The sequence below is a fragment of the Mustela erminea genome, chromosome 11, assembly GCF_009829155.1.
Source record: "Mustela erminea isolate mMusErm1 chromosome 11, mMusErm1.Pri, whole genome shotgun sequence".
In the NCBI taxonomy this organism is placed as follows: Eukaryota; Metazoa; Chordata; class Mammalia; order Carnivora; family Mustelidae; genus Mustela; species Mustela erminea.
The window spans coordinates 81,773,720-81,796,381 of record NC_045624.1 but is presented as its reverse complement, the minus strand read 5'-3'; the positions used below and the strand labels follow the sequence as shown (position 1 = coordinate 81,796,381).

The 22,662-nt window shown below is 34.4% G+C and overlaps 1 protein-coding gene across 1 annotated transcript in view; it reads right to left on the bottom strand.

Annotated features, from left to right (window-relative positions):
- The window catches only part of SEMA3C (semaphorin 3C), a 174,183-nt gene that overhangs the window by 69,657 nt on the left and 81,864 nt on the right, over positions 1–22,662 (bottom strand). Inside the window, exons 3-6 of the mRNA XM_032304123.1 lie at positions 18,957–19,117; positions 17,754–17,816; positions 8,945–9,064; positions 1,483–1,573 (exon numbers count right to left, since the gene is read on the bottom strand). Coding sequence (XP_032160014.1) covers positions 1,483–1,573; positions 8,945–9,064; positions 17,754–17,816; positions 18,957–19,117 — 435 coding nt within the window. The remainder of the gene's footprint in view (positions 1–1,482; positions 1,574–8,944; positions 9,065–17,753; positions 17,817–18,956; positions 19,118–22,662) is intronic.

Genomic DNA, 22,662 nt, shown 5'->3' with positions numbered 1-22,662 from the left:
AACAGAAATGATCAAACCCATATGGCAACGTGAGATGACACAGAAATTCATTATGCAATATTGGAGACAATATTGGAGATAAGTTCAGGGGGATAATCAGTAGAACAAATAAAATGACAAATATAAGCTACTAAACTTATTCCTCCTTTCTGTTTTCAGTTTTGAGGGTAAGCAAATCACTTATCCTAATGTTAATCAAAATATTAAAGGATAAGGGCGCCTCAGTGGCACAGTCGGTCCAATGTCTGACTCTTGATTTTGGCTCAGGTCATGATCTCAGGGTGGTGAGATCAAGCCCCAAAATGGCCTCTGTGGTCAGCACGAAGTCTGCTTGTTCCTTCCCTTCTACTCCTCTGCTCGTTCTCTTTCTCCTCCTCTCTAATAAATAAATAAATAAATAAATAAACATAAATCTTTTTTAAAAAAAGAGTGTAAGAATAAAAATTGAAGTCTCAAATCCTTGAAAAATGAAGGTCAATAACTAAATTAATTTGGTAAACAAACGCAATTCTTTAAGCACTAAAATATTAAATGATTTATCAGTTTAATAGGAAAATTTTAAATGTTTTGTTTTAAATCTTTTTTGTTCTAAATGATATTTGATGACTATTAGTATTCACAGATTTTTAAAGTTTATTTTCATAGAATTTAATTTGAAATAAATGAAAACTCTATATTTAGCTAGTATTACATATAAATCATCCCATTTCGATAGATGAATACAGCTTTCTTCCTAATGGAAAGACTTTCCAAGACACTGCTTTTATTAAATAATATTCAGAAGCTTATCTGAAAAGTTTCTGCATCAGACATAGCTGAGTATCTTGTAATTTCAAAGCTTTCTAATTTTTGCTCCCAAGGATATCCATATGCATTTTGTTATTCTTTCATTTGAAAGAAATATCATTTGTAACTTTAATCATTTGTAAAATATTACTAAAATATGAGAAAAATGGGTATACTTAATACTAGAAAAGAACTACAGAAAACATTGAAAATTACTTTATAATATATATCATTCTTTTTTAAGATTTTTATTTATTTATTTAACAGAGAGAGAGAAGGAGAGCACAAGCAGAGGGAACAGGCAGAGGGAGAGGGAGAAGCAGGCCCTCCAACAAGCAGGGAGCCCAATGTGGGCCTCGATCCCAGGACCCTAGGATCACAACCTGAGCTGAAGGCAGCCGCCCAATCAACTGAACCACTCAGGCATCCGTACCACTATGAGTATATGAACACACACTGTTTGGTAAATGGTTGACTTGCTCTAGAAGTGACAGCATCATCATAGTGAATGAAAAAAATACATGTTTATCACTTCATCACAAGTTCTTGCAACTGATAAACTATAATTTCTCAGCTCACAACTTGCTGTTACCTCATTCTTCATATGACTATCTCGATGGGCATACCATGTCATGCATTTATTTTAGTTTCCCTTTCATTTGGTATTTCCCCCTCCCTATTTTATTTTCCACTTACTGATCATAACAGACACTGTGTTCACATTGGGGTTGAAGGAGCAGCGTCCTTTTCCAGATTCACACTTAGAGTCAATCATAAAAACTTGGTCCTTTATTATAGAAAAAACAGAAATACAGCAACAGTAAATAACTTTATATTTAGTTAACCAATTTGTTTTTTAGTAAAACAAAGCATCCTCAAAAATAATATGCTTTCCATTTGTTTCCTTATGTCTCTTCAATTTACTTTATTAAGACTTTCTTGGCCTCTATGAAGAAAACATCTGGAAATGATAAGCAGACTTCAGCAGGCCAAAGTTCTCATCCTACTACCATCTACATAAAGCTGATCCAAAAAGTTCTTCTAAAATCAATATCAGAAAACAAACAAACAAACAAATAATACCAGCAAAATCCACCTGGGAATCAAGGATCATTGTAAATCAAACTAGATACATTGAAAATTAGCCAAAAGAAAATTGTCCACAGAGAAATAATCTATACAAGGATTGTAATATTTCCAAAATAATCAAGACATTTATATATATAATATAATACATATATAACATAAAATATAAAATTTATATTACCAGTTAATTTTGTTATATAAGCATTATGATAGATTCAACAAAGTTGAATTCATAATTTAGATAAAAATGTTTTTACTCTTTCATTCATTTAACAAAAATTTATTGAGTATTTACTATATGCCAGGTACTAACAAAACATTAGGAATACAGTAAATAAGACAGACAAAAATCTTTATCTTCGAGTAATTTATAATATAATGATAGAGAGTATAAACATACAAAGGATAAGTACAGAAAATATAGAATATGCTAGATGGTGCTCAGTGTTTAGGGAAAAATTTTAAGCAGAAAATGGAACTTGAGAAACCCAGGATTGGAGGCAGTGATTCAATTTGAAATATGATGATCAGTGTAGCCTAATGGAGAAGGAATATTTTGTTGGTATATTTACCCTCTTCTTAAACAAAGTTAGCAAAAGCTACTACTAAAATTTAAAGACAAAATGTTTCACTTTTGTAGGTTGCATTAGATGATAGAAGATCTTAATTATAAAGCTAAGGTTTTTCAAAATTTTCCTGAAAGAAATTCAGGCTCAATATTTTTGAGTATGGAAATGAAAGGATCAAAACATTGCTTTAAGAAGATTGGGCCTTACCTTGGTGTTTTAAGAAGATTAAGAATGGCAATTTTAATTTTATTTTTAAGATTTTATTTATTTATTTATTGGAGAGAGAGAGAGAGAGAGAGAGAAAACAAGCAGGGGAGGGCTGGCCAGAGGGAGAAGTAGATCTTTCGCTGAGCTGGGATACTGTTGTGGGGCTCCATCCCAGGACTCTGAAATCATGATCTGAACCTAAACAACCGAGCCACTGAGGCACCTTGAGAATGGCCATTTTAAAAACAGACACTGGATTGAAGAAATAGATTTGCTTTCACTAGCAATAGTCCAGGAATTAGGTAATAATAATCTGACATGTCAGGATTTCAGGGATCATGGTAACAGCAGTAAAGATGCAAGAGAAGTTGTAAAGTAAAAATCAGCAGACTTGGCAATCAATTACAGATCAGATGTAGTTCAGGAAGATGAAGAAAAGAAAGACTTCTGAAGTTTCGACTCCTAAAGAAAATAAAACTAGTTCATTTTTGTTACACTGAGTTTGATATGGTGGCAGGATATCCCTGAGATTTTAGGGAATCATAGAGTTTTAAAAGAATCACAGTCCTCTCATCTGGAAAGGTCTTATAAAATGATCCTCTTCAATGAATTAACTCTATAGATGAGGGAAATATAACTCGCCCAACATCATGCAGCTAAATAATGACAAAAGTAAAATTAAAGTTCAGTCTCCTCAAACCATAAGTGACTCTTAATCTCACAAAACAAACTGAGGGTTGCTGGGGGGAAGGGAGTTGGGAGAGGGGGGTGGGGTTATGGACATTGGGGAGGTATGTGCTATGGTGAGTGCTGTGAAGTGTGTAAACCTGGCAATTCACAGACCTGTACTCCTGGGATAAAAATACATATGTTTATAACAAAATAATAATAGTTTTTAAAAAAAGGAAAAAAAAAATGAAACCTGAAAAAAAAAAAGTTCAGTCTCCTGACTCTTCACTATGTCTGCTTTCCAAAAAAATTAGTATCTACAAAATGACTAAACTAAACAAATAATTGAGGAAAAATAATAAAATTTAGTAAGGCCAGTTGTGATTACTTAGAGACATACACATATTTTACTACAAATGTGAGAGTCGGCACTGCAGGAATCGATGAAATTGTTTAGGTACCACTTGCTCTCCACTGAACTACTCCTCCATTGTTCAGCATCATTTCTCACACAATTTGAGTCTAGATCTTATCACCAGAAAGAGTGTGGTCTACCTGAATAATCACTAGTTCATTCATGCAGCAACAATTCTCCAATTTCATCTCCTAGGAACCCATTTCATCAGCCTTCTCTCTTCCTGACTTTCTTTGTTAACCCATTTAGATTCTGTGCTCTTTAGTTCCACTAATTTTTTTGCAGAAATATTAAGTTCCTTAAATCTCTGATTTTTTTCATTGAAACCACAGCCTGGAAGGGCATGTCTGTCTATACATTCTCCATACTTGTGTCCAAACATCTAAGCATTTTGCAGAAAGTGATTCTACAAGGTAAATTCAACGTAATACAGATTTGTGATCACCAACACAAAATGGACCCTTTATACTGCTCAGTAAACTTTCAAGGATACTCTATCAACTGGTTCTTCTGATAATAATTTCAAACCATTGTCACTATAGTCATGACAATCACCTAATTTGTTCTTAGTTCATATTATCAACAAATAATTGATCATATGACTGCAGAGTAAGTGAAGCCTTTAAATGAGACATCTTTAATTTCTCACTCCAAACACATAAATGAATATACACTAATACATCCACTAGTACATGAGAGGAACGCTTTCTCTTACTTTAAGGTCATTTCACCAATGTTTTGGATCTCATTGTATCCAATCTTCTTAGGCAACTTATACTTTCCATTATCCCCCCTCTTTCTTGAATCTTCTTAACTGGAAACTTTATATCATCATTTAAAGAACACAGTCAGTTCCTACACATTACTCTAATTGAGAATCACATTTCTTAAAGAATCACATATGCTCTGTTTATTTTTTAGACTTCATTTTACTTGGATTCTCAATGATATTTTAGATTGTTATCCATTTCTATCTTTTTAAAAAGACTTATTTTTATTCCGAGAATGAATACATTTTTGTTTTTTCTCCCTACTTGGAGGGTTCTTCTTCTTTCCTGGCTGTTTCTTCTTGGTCATGTTCGAAGGTCCCTTTTTCTCCGTCTTGCCATTAAATTAAGAGACCCTCAAGTTTCAATCATAGTCACACTTCTGTTTTCACTTTATTCCCTCTCTGCATGACTAAACCCATGCATTGCTTGGGTTTCAGTTACTCTTACAAAACAATGGCTCAAACATTAATATAGCCAACTGTATATTCAACTGCCTACTTGACATTTCTACTTGAATCTTTCAACAGCAACTCAAACTCAAGAGAACAAAGCTCAGGCTTAAAATCTTAATTCAAACATGATCCTCTTTGTTGCATCTCATCTCAGTTCATGACAAATATATGACTGAAAAGGCCAAAAATAAAAAACAAACAACAAACAAATATCTGTATCATTGTAAATTTTCTTTTATATAGCTAAATCCACTAACATCAACTATACTATTCTATACTTCATGCCTATTTTTCTGTCTTTATTGCCACCCTCTTTCTTACTTGAAATATTACATCCACTCTCTAACTGATCTCACGACAGGCCTCTCATTCCCTCCCCACCTTAAATCATTGGTAATGCAACACACAGGTAAAAACACAAGCCTTGCCGTGCCATTTTCTGCTTAAGATCATTACAGTTGCTCCTCCTTTAACACAGGATAAAGACCAACATCTTAGAGGTAGCTTACAAGTTCTGAAATAATTTTGTTTTTGCCATTATTCTCATTAAATAAATACCTACTTATAGACTGGATCAGTGAGAGAAACAAGTAGGACCAGAAAGAGAGTAGGTGGTGAAAAATTAGGAAAGAAGGCATAGCAAAATGTCTCAGGTTATGGATGTCAATAAAGGCTTTGAAAAACAGAGGGCATGGCCAACATATTAGAGATCAGTCTAGGAGAAAGGATGCCGATTAGAGGAGTCAGTTTGATCACTGAGGAATCTTGGTCACTGAGAAATAGTATTAGTTTATGGATGGTAATGAAAGTCAGATCAGAAAGGCTTAATAATGACATGAAAAACAGGAAATATAGCCTACTAGTCTGAGAAGTTTTGTGAAGAGTAAACGAGAGAAAAAGAAAAAGTTGAGAAAAGTCACAGATCTGAGATAATGATTTTAAGGAAAAGAAGCATCCTATTTTAAAACAGGAGAAAGAGTAAACACGGAGAAAGAAAACGAAGATAGTAAACAGAATGATGAAGGTTATTGATCAAAGAAATTTATTGATAAGAAAAATCCGCAACTTTTCCTCTGAGAAGAGGAAAGCTATGAAAAGATACATAAACAAAAAAGTTTGGGGACTAATTTGCTTCAAAAGGCTCTGGGAATAATTTGAATGCCTGTGATATTCTTGGTCATTCAAAGATAAGTTTATCTGCTTGATGACTGACAAAATCAGTGGCTTAAAGGGTATTCAACTGCTGGAACCAATGTATGGGGATATCTGATAAAATCAACCAGAAATGAGATGTAGTAATATTCTAAGAATATGCAGCAAAATTAACCAATTATAGTTTTTAAACAAATGTTTTATTCATTATTTCAAGTCATTATGTACTTGTGTTGCTTTTTTTAGGAACAGAAGACAGAGAATAAAGAGAATAGACAGAAGAGAGGTACCAGGGTTAGGAATTGATGTAGCAAGGATTCGTAGGCTGTTTGGATAGGCTCTGCGAAAGCTCTGACCCAGTCTCACAGAATAATGGAAGATTCATAGGATATAATGAAAGTGTGTGTGATGTTGCAAATGTGAAGTAGGCTCATAAAATATCCAAGAACCATTGCATTGCTATTTGATAGGCAGATAGAAGGTGGTAGATAATGTCTCAAGAATAAAACTGAATTAAGTAATGATTGTGCCATCCTAATTTGGTTTACTCTCAAACTGCTTTAAAATACAGGATAAAGGCCGTATCTTTACACCAGCACATGGTGTTACTAGTAAGTACTACTTCTGGTCATTACAAAATATAACATTAGTGATGCATAAGAAGGAAAATTCTCTCAAAATGCAACTCTCTGTATCATGTGGTCATTTTATGCTCAGCGATCTTTTATCCTAAAGAAAACAAATACAGTAGATGCTTGCTAGATCATGCATTCTATCTTTATGTCATTATTTATATATTATAGATATATAAAAAATGATGTTAATGTGAAACCCTTTGACTTGAATCTACTATCCACAAAGCTTAAAATTCATAATGCTTTTCCTACCTAAATTGGCTCTTATGATGTTCACATATTATTTAAAGAGATTAATTAATGAAAATGCTTCCCCCTTTGAAATCTATCTTTTGAAGGGAGACTAAAGTAGTTCATATTTAGTAAAGTGATTAAATTTTATTCCATGCTGGTTTTCCAAAGGAGATTATTTTTTGGACCGACTTTCCAATTAAACCTCAAAGTGCATAGTGGGCAATTTGTACATGGGAAAATGACTTTATTTGAAATCTGTGCTCTGCAAACTGTTATGCTATTGTTGGCCTGTACAGTGACTGCACAGCCTTCAGTGGAGTGTCTGACAGATTGCAGACGTCTGGGGCAGTAGTTTATTTAATCAATTGATCACAGGCATGTGGTTCTAATGACAAGCTCAATGCAGCCAACTGTAGTCTTCCAAGAAGCATAGTTTTACTTTTCTTCAAGAATTGTAATATTTCATATCATGTTGAACCACTTGGAAATGCCTCATTTGGGGTCAACTTATAATTACTCAGCTATTTTTAAATGACTTTTTATTTACCAAAAGATATGTGTGTATAAATACCATGTCTGAAAAAATTAATAGTAAAGCAATATAAAGAGAAGCATTGTTCAATTATATTTGTACTTGAGTACATTAATCTCTGTGAAAGAAAAATAAACTTAATAAGGTGTATCAGTAGCAACATTTAATCTTTTTTACAGTTCTAAACTCTAGAATTGACATTCTTTAAGAACTGGACATTCTAGATTTAAGTTGCATAAGGAAAACAAAGCCAGATAATTTGAAATAATTACATTTTTTAAATGCTTCTATTTAGTAAGACAACATGTTCGATTAAAGGAAGGAGGAAAGGCTCTTTTGGTCTGATGCATATTTTCCTTAGTCACTAATTACAAGCTCAGAAAAACACAGTTTTAAGTATCATTGGTAAAGTTCAACCAGCCTTTATTTGTCTATACATATTAGGTACATACTTAGTGTTTAGCAAATGCGTTTGTTCACAGAACCCCAAATCATTTTAACTAATGTAAGAATAAAGCTAGAAAAGTCTAGTGTAGACTAATGTTGGTCTAAAATGAAAGCATTATCAACTAACTATAGAAAGCTCTTTTCAGCAAGGACACCTGGGCTCCCTGCTTTATGTATCTTGTATAGGTATCTCATAAAAGCTTACCAAATTTAAAAGTTAAATAAGAAATTACTTAAATTAGCTTTAAGAAAGTGAGGTTATACTGTAATATTTCTATAATTTGGAACAAATAGTATCAATACCTTTTTTAAAGTTACACCATTTTTCTTTCTTTTATGTTTTGTAGCTTTTTTATTCAGAAATATATATATTTACTTGAAGGCAAGAGCCACACTTCAGTAATTGTGGGGGACAGCAATCAAATTAAATATATTTCGCGTTAAAAAGGCTTGAACCTGGGACGCCTGGGTGGCTCAGTTGGTTGAGCAGCTGCCTTCGGCTCAGGTCATGATCCCAGCGTCCTGGGATCGAGTCCCACATCGGGCTCCTTGCTCAGCAAGGAGCCTGCTTCTCCCTCTGCCTCTGCCTGTGCTCGCTCTCCCCCCCTCTCTCTCTCTGATAAATAAATAAAATCTTAAAAAAAAAAAAAAAAGGCTTGAACCTTTGATTGATTACAACTTTTTTTTATTATTATGTTATGATTACAACTTTTTTAGATTCAAATACAGTTCTTTTTTAAAAGATTTTATTTATTTATTTGAGAGAAAGAGAGTGCGAGAGAGCATGAGAGGGGAGAAGGTCAGAAGGAGAAGCAGACTCCCCACGGAGCTGGGAGCCCGAGGTAGGACTCAATCCTGGGACTCTGGGATCATTACTTGAGCCAAAAGCAGTTGCTTAACCAACTGAGCCACCCAGGTGCCCCTCAATACAGTTTTAAGAAATCTTTGGCACTAACACCAAAACTAACAATGAAAAATTGTTTCACTTACCTCTGATCTCCTCCCTCTATTCAAATAAGTACACACAGGGCTGAAAGCACCACTCCCACAAACGTACAAGTGAGTGCGATTAAAAGCCTGAATTACACGGACGAAGTTCCCACAGCCATGCTGAAAGAACAAATGAATAAGCAGTTAGCAATACAGTGACATTTATTGCTATTTCTAAGTAGTACTCTCATACTCCACCATACATTTCATTCCTGCTCTCACTTTTTCGTTGTTGTTAGGAGGTAATAAGAGAATAGCATGGTTTATTCTATTGGTTTACTTCAGGAAGAAGGTAGTTCAACTTGGATAATGTGTAAAATGGTATGTCACTCTCATATTTCAATATTTTATATACTGTGTAAGTTTTCATGTTCTGAAACTTTATGAACTTATTCTTTATCTGAGAAAGCTGAGAAACTGAAAAGTACACCAAATTGTTTCCTCAAATTTTCGTCAAAATGTTACATGTGCACACACATGTTATATAAACATATTTTGAACAAAACCGCCTATACAAGGTCCATATCATCAGTACTACACAATGGCAAACGCTACTGGCTTTTACAGTTGGCAAATAAAACAGACTGCTAAACACATGCCAGCGCTGTGATGTAATCATTGTCTCTCTAGCCTTCATCCCCTAAAATACCTTCTCCCCCAGTTTTCTTTTTCACCTGCTCCTAGTCCCACCATTGGAAAAGGTGTCATTTGTTCACTCAATGAAATGCAAAATATTATTGTAATTATAAGTTGACTCTGACCATGCAGAAGTATGTAAACATGGTTAGCACCAAAGGTAGATTTCTGTGACTGAATTAATCATTGCGTGCTGTGTATTGCTAGGCTCACTATCCCTTGCTGATTACAAATTAAGCAAGCCTGAGATTGAATGTGGTTTTCTTCAGTCATTTTTTCACAAAGAAGATCATAAAAATGGTGTTAAAGGGGTACCTGAGTGGCTCAGTTGGTTAAGTGTTTGACTTCGGCTCAGGTCATGATCTCAGGGGATTGGCATCAAGCCCCATATCAGGCTCCTCCACTCAGCATCGACTCTGCTTCTCCCTTTCCCTCTACCCTTCCCCCTGCTGGTGCTTTCTCCCTCTCTCTCCCTCAAATAAATAAATAAAATCTTTAAAAGATAAAAGATAAATAAAAATGATGTTACAAGGATAAATTTTTTTATTAATAGATATACTAAAAGGTAACAGTGGGTTTCCCATGGGTAGTCAGACAGCATATATTTCTTCTCTTCTAGGTACCCTATTACTAATTTTTTATAAGCACATTTATTATTTATATTATTAGGAAAGTAAAAAAAACAAACAAAAAAACAAACAAAAAAAACCCCAATTCTCCAAAATACAAGTTAGTTTTTTTTTAGAAGTCGAGTTTAAAGTCAACATTATTTTATTTTTTCATAATATTCTCCCTTTATATTATTATTCGCTAGTGAATATATGCTTATTTTTATATGTAGTAATTTTATACAATTTCTATTATGGATTTTATATGAAACAATCAATCATTCGCTCTGTTGTCAAACAAATTAATTCTTACACACCAGACTACACACTTCATTTTTATTTTAAGACATCAAGAATTTTTGTTAAATATATAGTGTCACTATGTCTTGACACCTGTTTATAGGGATACCTGGAAATTGACTACATAATTGTAGATGATAATGTGTTTCTCTGTAGAAAAAGAACAGATGAAGTATGGTGTTTATATAATACATCTATGTTAAGGTTATCTGTGAGCAATGAGACTTCTGTTTATTTTTTTCACATCCAAGTTCAGTCATTCTGGGATTCTGTATATACTATTTCCCCACATAAGACATGAATTCAATTCTATTAATAATAGATTATATGTCATCTTGAGTTTTGTAGACAGTTTACTGTCATGAATTACTGGTATTGGTAAGAAGAAAGATATCACTAATATGTTCTATATTTCAAATACATATTATACTTGTTTCATGTATATGTTTTTCTATCTCTCTGTATATTTTATATCTACTTATCATGATCAATATTTGTTGGGAATTTATCATTCCCTAGACTTTAGAATGATCATTTTACATATTTAACCTGTTTGACTTCTCAGGAGGTTTGATTTTTCACCTTTATAGCTTATATTTATTAAAGGTACTTATGTCATTTGGGCACTTCACAGTCATTCAGTTTGGTACAACTTAACGCCTTTTAGCAAAATAGAGCATAGAGCTTTTTTAGTTAATCTGCTTGAGGTCATGGAGCTAGAAATAGGTTAAACAGATTTTCAAGCACAAATGTGTTTAACATTGAATCTTGTACTTTCAATCACTTTATAATTTGTCCTTGGGTAAGGAATCTACAGTGGGTAGAGGAGAGTTTTTCCAAGTTATTAATGTTTACAGAACTCTTAATACTTTGATGTTAAGTATTTTTAATCTTCAAAGCCATGTTCCAATTAAAGTATTAGTCCCATTTTAGTGATGAGAAACTTGAGTCCGAAAGAGGTTAAATGAAGTACTCTAGTTTTAGTAAGTAACTGAGCTGGATCTTGAACCATGGCTACCCTCCACCATCCAATTTTTGTAAAGAAAGGGGTGGGTTCACCATGAGACAGATTTCCAGGCTCCCTAATGATACCCAGTGTGCCCCTGCAATCTTCCCCACAGAGAAAAACTCAAAAGAAAAAATAGATCAGTTAATTATTGAAAATTATTTTCTAGGTCCTTTCCATTTCCATAGTTTTTGTTCACATTATTTCTGATTTAGACCACAGCAATCCTATCAATGCTATCCAGCAAATATTTACTGAACTCATTTTATGTAAACACTGTATATGGTACCAGCAACAGTGAAATAAATAAATTCAATTTCTCCTTTCAGAGAAAGGAAACCATAATACATGAGGCTACGTGCGGATGCTATATTAGAGTTATATTTTTTTCAAAAATATGCTGTAGGAGGAGAGAAGAGAGAATGAATAACGCTGACTTAGGTGTGAGGGTTTGTAAACGGGTGTCATTGGTGCTGGGACTTGAAGAATAGGCTAGATATTTTGACAGGCAAAAGCATAAAGAGCTTTCCAACAGAAAGAAAGAGAATATGAACAAAATAATGGGGGCATGACAGGGCAGGGTTTACTCGGGAAGCAGTGCCTAGAGGGGATAGTGAATTATTGTGTGATGAAACCGGAGATGCAATTAGAGTTGGTCTGTCATCATGCCATCGTCTTCAGATGGGCAGTGGATGGTGGATTTAAGTGTACGGATATCAGAGCCAATTGACCCGGGTTCAAACTCTAGCTTTACCTTTCAGTAGGTGTTTGAACTTGAGACATTTACTTAGCCTCTCTGTGCTTAAATCTTTTTACTTGTAAATGGTGGTGATAACATTTGCTGTGAACAATATACTAATAAAGCACTTGGAATTGTGTCTGTCAAATCATACATATGCACAGTGTCAGATATTGGATTCTTTCATATGTATTTTTTTTTATTTCAATGGTCAGAAAAGCCTGGTGAAGTGGACAGGGCATTTGTCCTGAACAGAGATTAGTACTGATCCTCTATGAAAGGTTTGGAGAATGCATCTTCAGTGAAGTTCAATACTGTGGATTTTTTTTTTTTAATTGCTTAGTTCTTTTTAAAAACTATTTCTTGATACAATGCTAAATGAAAAATTAAGCTGTTAACATTATGCAGAATATAATACCATTTTTTCTATACTCTTAAACATTTCAAACAATCTAATTTTTAAGTGATTACTTTGGGGTAGTGGAATTCATTTTATTTACTTAATAGTAATATACCACTTACTGTGTGCAATGTGCTGTTCTAAGCTCTCTTAAAATATTAACTCATTAATCCTTGTAACAACCCAGTAAGGTAGAGATGATGAGAATGCCCATTATGCAGACAAGGAAACTGAAGCACAGCGAGGTTAAGTTTCTAGGGTCAAAGAGCTCAGAAGAGATTGTTTTCTGTTGCATTTTACATGCTTTTCTAGGTCTTCAAAGATTTCCATACTGAACATTTATTCGTTATGTAATTTTTAATAGGAATGTTTTTGAAATGTCTTGGAGCCCAGATGCATAAGGCTTTAAAAATATTGACTCCTCATTGCCCAAACTAAGCAATGCGGAAAAAAAATCCCTGATTCTTTTCTTCTTGGCCTACACATCTTTGGTGTGAGCAATAAATCAAAGTATTTTGATGAATATATTTCTTTTTTTTTTTAAGATTTTATTTATTTATTCGACAGACTGAGATCACAAGTAGGCAGAGAGGCAGGCAAAGAGAGAGGAGGAAGCAGGCTCCCCGCTGAGCAGAGAGCCTGACTTGGCGCTTGATCCCAGGACTCCAGGATCATGACCTGAGCCGAAAGAAGAGGCTTTAACCCACTGAGCTACCCAGGCGCCCTTGATAAATATATTTAAAGAAAGTATATTATCCAGTAGTTTGGGATCCTTTGGTCACATAAATAGGGATACTGATATTCCTCAATTAATAAATAAAGTTTGACATTCTGTGCATTTAATGCACATATATCTAAATATATATAATCCTGCTTAATTTTCCAACAATCTCTTACAGTATTTACTCAGTGCATTCATTATGCCCTATCTCATTGGATATGTTTGACAGCAAGTGCTACTGTTTAAGCTCAATTTATTTAGAGTATGAATAAAATATTAATATTTAGAAACAAATGGAGCATGGAGGAATGTGAATACAAAGGGGCAGAGAGGGGAATGGGAAGCAGGCTATAGTCTCTTTAGGTAGGCAGAAAATTAGTTATATTCCCACCATGATCATGTATTTTCTTTATAAACATTAGTTTATTAGGATATATGATTACTGGGATCAAATTTTTGTCTATCTTGAATTATTCTCTAATAAGTGTTATTTTTTCTAAGTAATTAAAATTTGATACATTTAAAAAAAATCTAAAGGAATAAGAGATGCTTAAGTCCATGCTGTATATTTTCTTTCAATAGCTACAGCAGTATGGATTTTAACTGTCACTAGTTTATGTTTTGCTTAAGTAGATGATTAATATAATATGTAAAATAAAAATATTTTACTTTAACCAAAATGAACTTCTAAAACATGTGCATAATGAATTTGTTACAAATATTATTAATTTAAAGGCATTAATAAGCTCACCATCCACTGCATCCTACCCCCAACTTCTGACAATCACTTGGAACAGACTCCCATGCTTTGAATTTTTTCAGTTCTTGTTCAACTTTATTAAGTGCCTAGATACAGGTCTGGGCACAGAGAATAATGACATTACCCAGTACTTCCAATCAATAAGGGGAGAGTTATAGTTACTAACACAGCAATATATGTCAGAGTGTTTCCAGCATACACAGAGGGACAGCCACCCCAATAAGACTTCCCAGAGAAGTGACATCTGTACTGTCACTTGAGATGGTGAGTGGATGACTGAGTTTAAAAAGATGGGAAGATGACTGAATAAGGCAGCCATATGTACTTGGTGTCAAAGGCTGAAAGAGGAAAAGGGTAATACTTATTTGAATTTCAGTATCATTGAAATGAAATAAAGAAAGTTAATATAGACCTAGTATAGTTGCCAGTAAAATCTATCAAAACTTTCCTAAATACCCCAACTGCAGTGTTTTGTTTTGTTTTGTTTTGATTTTTCTTTGTCTGTTGTGGGTATCCTTAGCATTTACCGAATCCTTCCTAGTGAGAGGGCATGTCTTATTAGATAAGACAGTAGCCTCCTGCCCACTTGCTAGCAGGACAGCTGTGGGAAGTTCCTCACTCTTTGAGTGATTTTTTTTGGGATGCCTGGGTGGCTCAGTTGGTTGGACTACTGCCTTCGGCTCAGGTCATGATCCCAGAGTCCTGGGATCGAGTCCCGCATCGGGCTCCCAGCTCCATGGGGAGTCTGCTTCTCCCTCTGACCTTCTCCTCGCTCATGCTCTCTCTCACTGTCTCTCTCTCTCAAATAAATAAATAAAATCTTAAAAAAAAATGCGAATGGTGACTATAATGTCCATCTTGTAGCATTGTTGCAAGGATTGAAAGAAAGACTTAGAGGGCACCTGGGTGGCTCAGCTGGTTAAACAACTGCCTTTGGCTCAGATCCCAGAGTGCTGGGATCATGCTGGCAGCTCCATAGGGAGTCTGCTTCTCCCTCTGACCTTCTCCCCTCTCATACTCTCTCTCACTCTCTCTCTCTCTCAAATAAATAAAGTCTTTGAAAAAAAAGAAAGACTTAGAACGGTGTCTGGCCCATTCCATTAAATGTTGACTACTGTTATTTGATAGGTATTGCGTATATGTCTCATCATCTCTAATGTATTATAAGGACTCTTAGAGACTCCATCTTATTTACCTTTGGTTCCTTCACAATAGTTAACTGATTTTCACAAATTAAGATTCCCCTGTTTTTAAATAAAATAGAAAGTATTAGTTGATATTTCTTCTAACAGAATTAAGAGATGCTTAACTATTTAGTTTCATTAAAGAATGTAATAATAATAACAACAATAACAATAACAACAACCTTTCCCTACCACTAGTCTTTTTCTTGTGGCCTGATGAAAGGACACTTCTCTGTAAGTACTTCTTCACATGTATGAAATCAACTGGGTTTGTCAAACATTCTCTTCTCTTCATAGAACCTGGATTTATAAGTTAGTTTGATTATTTCCCAGCACCTAACAATGCTGGCCATACTAGAAGAGAACCCTCTACCAGTTACTTCTGTTATGTATACTAATTGGCTGCAGAGCAGAATTTAAAGATATCCATGAATGATATTACAGCATGATGAAACTATGGGAAAATGCAAGCATATATAGAAGATTTCATCTAATGACTCCTAATTACAAGAAAGCAAATGACAGAGCATTTCCATTTTGCCAAAGGAGGAAAGACATTAAATGATTTGGCTAAGATTCTTCAGAAAATCAACACCAATCTTTGGAAAGAAAATGTACAATGGTATCTAAATCCTACATATTCTATCTGTGACACTTTGTATGAATGGGAAATGAAAATCTTTTTGAACAAAGAGGACAACTAAATATAGAAATTACAGTCACAGGATATTATTGTGGCAAAAAACAAGACATGGAAGAATGCACATCAGTGGGGCAAATCTCTACATTAAAGGATGAACGAAAACATTTAAATTCATGTACATTATTGAAATAATCGCTTCATGGGACAAAAAAAGACTTCTCCACAACATTACACTTTCTACTATTTGTTCCCTAGAAGATATGCATAATTTTTTTTTTTTTTAGTGTTTCTTATATATTTTTCTGGATTTTTTCCCATAAACTATGGTCCAGCAGATCCTATGGGAAGCAAATATGCCTCTGCAAGCTCCTTCTGCCCACTTGAAAACTTCTCTTAAAAGATGAATTCTAAACCTGGAAATGTGAGACCCAGAACTGAATCACCAGCTCTCAACAACACCCTCCAGTGAGACCCAGAGATACTAGATGCCAGGGTCTTCCATGGCCCTGTCTTGCACCAGACCTTTTCAGAACCTCATCCCAGAGAGTAAAAGTCAGTGAAAATAGAAGTTTAATTTTCACACTTCCTCTTTCCACAAGGATTAGTCTTTTCCTTGAACCACCATGACGAATCTCTGAAACCCTCACTATCAAATCTCAGTGCCATAGCCTTGGAACCTGAAATCAACATTTCTTACCTCTACACTTTTAATGTGTGCTCAGTCAACATTTTTTACACAAAGTCAAAGCTGTTATTTCTTATGACCTCAGATCTGATTGTGTGTATGTATGTGTACAAATACTAGTTTTTCTAACCAGCCACCATATTTCAACTTCATACCTGCATAAGCACTTCCATGCTCCTTCAATTAATGTTGACTTCTCCAGCAAGGTAATAAAGTTGAGGAGAATCAGACTGTCTATTTTGGTATACATTATGGCTGTAGCAATAAACATTATGCTAGACACATAACAGGGGCTCAATCTATATTGGTGGAATGAATGACTGAAACAGTGAATCAATGCATAAAAAAAGTTCTTTACCACATTATTTGTGTAAGATGGGTAATTCTGATATAGAGTTCCATTATGAGAGTTTTCACGATTTGAGACAAGACAAAATGATGTACATGCTTCTTTATAAAATTAACAAACATGTACACTGAAGCTTGGCTCCGTGTATTTGTTTTAGCATATTTGAGAATAATTTAATGTATCAGTTTCAGCAAGTTGTTTGCAGAAATCCACATAGATTTCTTTCTTAACTCTTTATATGGAATTCCACATAAGATATACAATTTGTACAAATGTTGCATACTGAACATTTATTGATATTCACAGCTGCCTTGATTTTTGTTTCCGTGGTTATTTTTAGCTAACAAAGATATTGGTAATCATTGGTGATTTATGCCTCTGGAATGTGCTGGCTCACCAGTACCCTTTTGCTGAGATCTTTCTTTGGAAAAGCCCACATGGTATCTGGGAGCTTCTCCAGACACTTGCATTATCATTATTTCAGTGGCCTGCTGAGAATTCTGCAGGTTGGATCCACTGGAACAGGGGTTATTACTGAAATCCATCATGAAAAGTGTCGGAATGCAATAATGAAAGCAAGGCAAGAAGTTTTTACCAAGTCAGGAATTCCTAAGTTACAGTGTTTAAGAGTTCCAATTCCTTTGCATTTTCATTTTTTACCATGTGTCCAGCAGAGGATTTAAAATACCAACACCCTTTGTCTCACTCTTGGCTGCACTCGAGGTACATGGATTCAAAGACCAAATATTTAAGTTATAGAGCTTTTTTAGGCACTCACCGTGGGATCTTTGCCAGCCATCTTGCACTCTTCGACTTTGATTGTAGATGCTGGCCAGAAAACCTGCTCGGAAAGGAAAATAAAGGTTACATAATCTCACTTACACTTATGACAGCTCAGTGCTCTTCATCTACTTTATGTTAACACATTTCTTTAAGGCATTTCTATATTTATATTTCAAGATTCTTTCTTTCAGTTTATAAACTGAAATTCATAAAGATTTTATTATTTTATTCTAATAACTGTTTTTATTTTTCTCATCAATTTTTCCTTTAACAAAAGACTTTCAATAATATGTGCCCATTTCCTAATGGCATAATATTAAAATAATGTCATTCATGTGTACAATAAAATGTTTATTTCCCTCCTTTTCCATTATTCTTTTTTCAACTGCTTATATCACAATGAATTTATATTTACATTACCATTTTGGTTTAATATTATTTTTGGTAAACCACAGTCAGGCTGGTAGATTTACTTAAAGCAGGCCCCTAGCCTCAAGAGCTAAAATAACTTGGATTGAATCCAAGAGATTCCCTCCCTGAAATATTTAGCTAGTGTTCTAAGTCACAACAGCTTTGGGTCAAGTCTGACAGTGATGATTATTTTTTTTTTTTTAATTGCCAGCCACTGACCCTTGTTAAAATAATAAATTCAGAAGTCTCCTTGTTGTAATAAACGTATAATTAATTAACTTTTATTTCTTTATTCCATGAAGACCAATTTATGTCCTTCTTATGAGATAGAATGATAAATATAGGTCACACTTGTTCAAAGAACAGTGCACTTAATAATGGTTCTTTTTAAGGCCTTCTTGGATTGCATACAGATGAAAAGGCAGATCTTCCTTTAGTCTGATCATTTTTTCAGGCTATATTATATGCTTCTTTCTATCTGTCTATCTTTCTCTCTCTCTCTCTGTATCCACACCCACAAACAATCATATGCAAACACATACACAGGAAGTGTTTTCTCATTTAGTTTTAGATTTTGAAGTGTTAAAATCTATGAAGCTAGACAGTGAGAACTGAATTGATTATATTTTCAGTCCATGAAGTAAGTACTAACTTCTGATTACTTGTTGACATGCAGCCTGTATTTTTTATAGTTCTAATGGAATACACAATTTTTTCATTTTATTTGAAATTTTTAAAGAAAAAGGAAACTAACTCAACATGGCCTTCATAGAAATGATAAACTTACACTCAAAGGTTCTTGACTTATATTGTTAATATTCAAGGAAAGAATGTGATCTTTGCTGCCCACATATATCCGGTCCTGATCTTCATCCATTAATAATATCCTGTAGTCTAAAGGGTGGTGGGACAGGCTGAAGTATTCAGAGGTCTTGGTTTCACGAAGCTCTGAAATAGTGAATAGCACAGTGAAAATAGTGTATCTTGGTTCCATGATTCTATTATTTTAATGAAAATTACTTTAGAAATATTTACCAAAAAAGTTAAGATATATTTTCCTTCCTATGATAATAAATAATTTAAAAGATTATGTTAGTGGTTATTTTTATTTATTGCTTCTATATTGAAATAAGACATAAATAAATCAATAAATACAATGTTGAAGTTTATGATTCTATTTTATTGCAAAATTATTCACATTATGCAAGAATCTCATCTCAGTTTTATCACTGGCTATCATCAGCTCAAAATTAAAATAGATCAACCAAAAAAACAGAGTAAATGGGCAGATTGAACAACAACAAAAAAAACAAAATAATGACAGTATGATGTCTTCTTAACTTCTCTTAATGTTTTATGGTTATAATCAATACATTCATCATTTTAAGATAGGTATTTTTTACTTGAAATATTTACCTTACTTCCTCAACATAATTCTAACTAGTTTGTTTTTTTTTTTTTTAATAAATTACTTGAAAACAAATCTACTCTTTGCCTGTTATACCTCATCCAGAAGACAATGCTATTTAAATGACAGTCTGGCTATGTATATATCAAAAAGTAAACCACAAATATTCAGATGACCTGAATGTTTAGATTTTCAGTATGTAAATGATCACTGACTCATGCTCATTTAACTTCTTTTACAATATGTGCAAAATATGTGTCCATACAGCCGAACTTTGAAGACAATGAATGCACCACGGCAATTAAAAAAACCAACAATCAGTATAGCACATTCAATTTTTTTTCCAACCAAAATACTTCTTTTTACAATTTATGCCTTTCCCATTCAAATGGTGAAGTATTTCTTCATTCTTGGGATTATGATCTTAAGAGAGTGACAAACTCTACAAAGCAGTCTGCTTTCATAATTTACTGTTTCAGTGATGAATCATTTCTAAATTTTAGATATTGAATCACAAATATACTTCTAGAAATTCTCATAGGCTGTGGTGTGACATAAACCAAAGCTTGAAATGGTAAGAATTCTTTTTTTTTTAATATTTTATTTATTTATTTGACAAAGAGCTAAAGAGAGAGCACAAGTAAGCAGAGCGGCAGGGAGAGGGGGAGGGAGAGAAGCAGGCTCTCTGCTGAGCAGGGAGCCCGATGCGGGGCTCAATCCCAGGACCCTGGAATCATGACCCGAGCCAAATGCAGCCGCTTAACCAGCTGAGCCACCCGGGCGCCTCAAAATGGTAAGAATTCTTATAGAAAGACATGAACTATAGTCTGTGAACTCTTGGGCCATATCCCATATGCAAGGATAGAGAAGTCACAAATTTAACCTATTTCCTGGGCATATCAGTTCAGAATGTTTGCCACTATATTCTTCAAGCAGTTCTATATCTAGCCAAGAATCTGAAAATGTCATGGGAGTAGAACAGTGATTATGAAACCAGACTGTGGTACCAAACTTCCTGTGACATTGAACAAGTTACTTAACATCTTTGGGCTTTAATTTTCTCATTTGCAAAAACCAACAATATCACCTCTACCAAGAGTTTCCATGGAAATCAACTGAATACATGTAAATCTTAGAAATGACTGACAGAAAAAGTATTCAAAAAGTTCTAATAATTATGGGTTAGTTATTAGTATAATATTATCAAATTAGAATTACTATTCAAATGACATATGAAATTGGATAAATAGATACACATTTTTCTTTTTTTCCCTTTTTCTTTTAATTTAAGGAACTAGATTTCTCAAATTACTAACACATAATCATAAAACATAGTCTCTGATATTTTGTCCACACAATGACAGTACAGTGTAGAAATTTTTTTATGTGGAAGATAAAAAAATACTTCAGAAGAGTCTTAAGAAGTAAATCATGTGAGAAGACAGAAACAAAAGACACTGGAAGATGATTTAAACAAGAGAATAGATGACAGATCTGGAAATCGGAGATCTGAGATGCAGAGCGCTATGTGGCGTGCTAACCTAGTTCTAAGTTACTGGGCCTCAGGAGGCATCACAGACAGGTGATACGGATGACAACCATGGTGCCACTGGTCCAGGAACTGGAGCTGCTTCTTTCAGGAGGAAAGCAAGACTGAAGAGAGGGATGTCATTCAGGAAAAAAAGTCAGCTCCTGCCAGACCAGATTATTGCTGAAATAGGGGAAAAAAAGAAAAAAATCCAAGAGCTCAGAACATGAGAGAATATAGTATCCAAGAAATGTCACTCAAAGTTTGCAGAGATGAAGTCTGCCTTGATATTGCCTAAAATTCAAGATGTTATATAAAGCTTGGTTTTCATCATATGGAAGAGACTCATGGTTGTATAATGTTTCTATAAAAAACATTAGGAGAAAGGGATAGGTTGGGGTGAAGAATAGATGTTCAACACATACCTCTTCAATAAATAACTCTCCAGTGAAATATATAGACTAGGAAAGTAAAATATGACTGAGTTCATGGCCTCTGGGGCCCAACCACCAGAGTCTGAATCCGAGCTCTGCCATTTCATTTCTTTTTGGGTTTGTGTGTGTGTGTGTGTGTGTGTGTGTGTGTGTGTGTGTGTTTTAAAGAGTTTATTTATTTATTTGACAGACAGAGATCACAAGTAAGCAGAGAGGCAGGCAGAGAGAGAGAGAGGAGGAACCAGGTTCCCTGTTGAGCAGAGACTGATGCGGGGCTCAATCCCAGGATGCTGGGATCATGACCTAAGCTGAAGGCAGAGGCTTTAACCCACTGAGACACCCAGGCGCTCCATGTATATATTTCCATATATACTTGGCAGGTTACTTTATCCCTCTGCACTCTAGTGTCTTCATGTGTAAGGTCAGAATAATAATAATAGTACCAACCTCATAGCGGTGTTGTGAGGTTTAAATTGTTGATATCCATCAAGTGCTTAAAAGAGTGCCCGTCCCATAGTGACATGGGTTATATTATTATGACTCGGGAAAAGACGTCAAGCTTCAACCAGCAAGGTAAGAACAATTCTTTACACATGGAGGAAACATGAAGGACCAGATGGCCTGATTTTTATTTATTCATATATTTAATACTTCATTTTTTCACAGGTAGAATGTACTCAAATTATTTGAATAGGAATAAAATAAGAAAATCATTTTTAAGGAAAATAATTTGTTTGAGCGGCAGGATAATTAAAGTACGTGAGACTGGACCTATGAGATGAGGGTATTCCAAATATGATGTTGATAGAGACCTGATATGCTAAAAATGGAAAAGAAGAATTGATGAGCAGAAAAGAAAGGATTTGGAATCGATTTTATAAGAAGCTGGTCTGGGGGAATAAATGGAAGCTGTAAGCTAAGAACAGGACAAATGAACATGCCTTTACTGGTTCTGGGGGATTTGAAAGGGAAATTTCCTTGGTAGAGAGATTGCTTGAGTATTGACAGATTAAATTCAAATCAAAGCAGATATATCCCACAAACATGTAAAACTAAAGTATCTGTTTGCCATCAGAACTATCAAGTCAGGGGTGCCTGGGTGGCTTTGTCATTAAATGTCTGC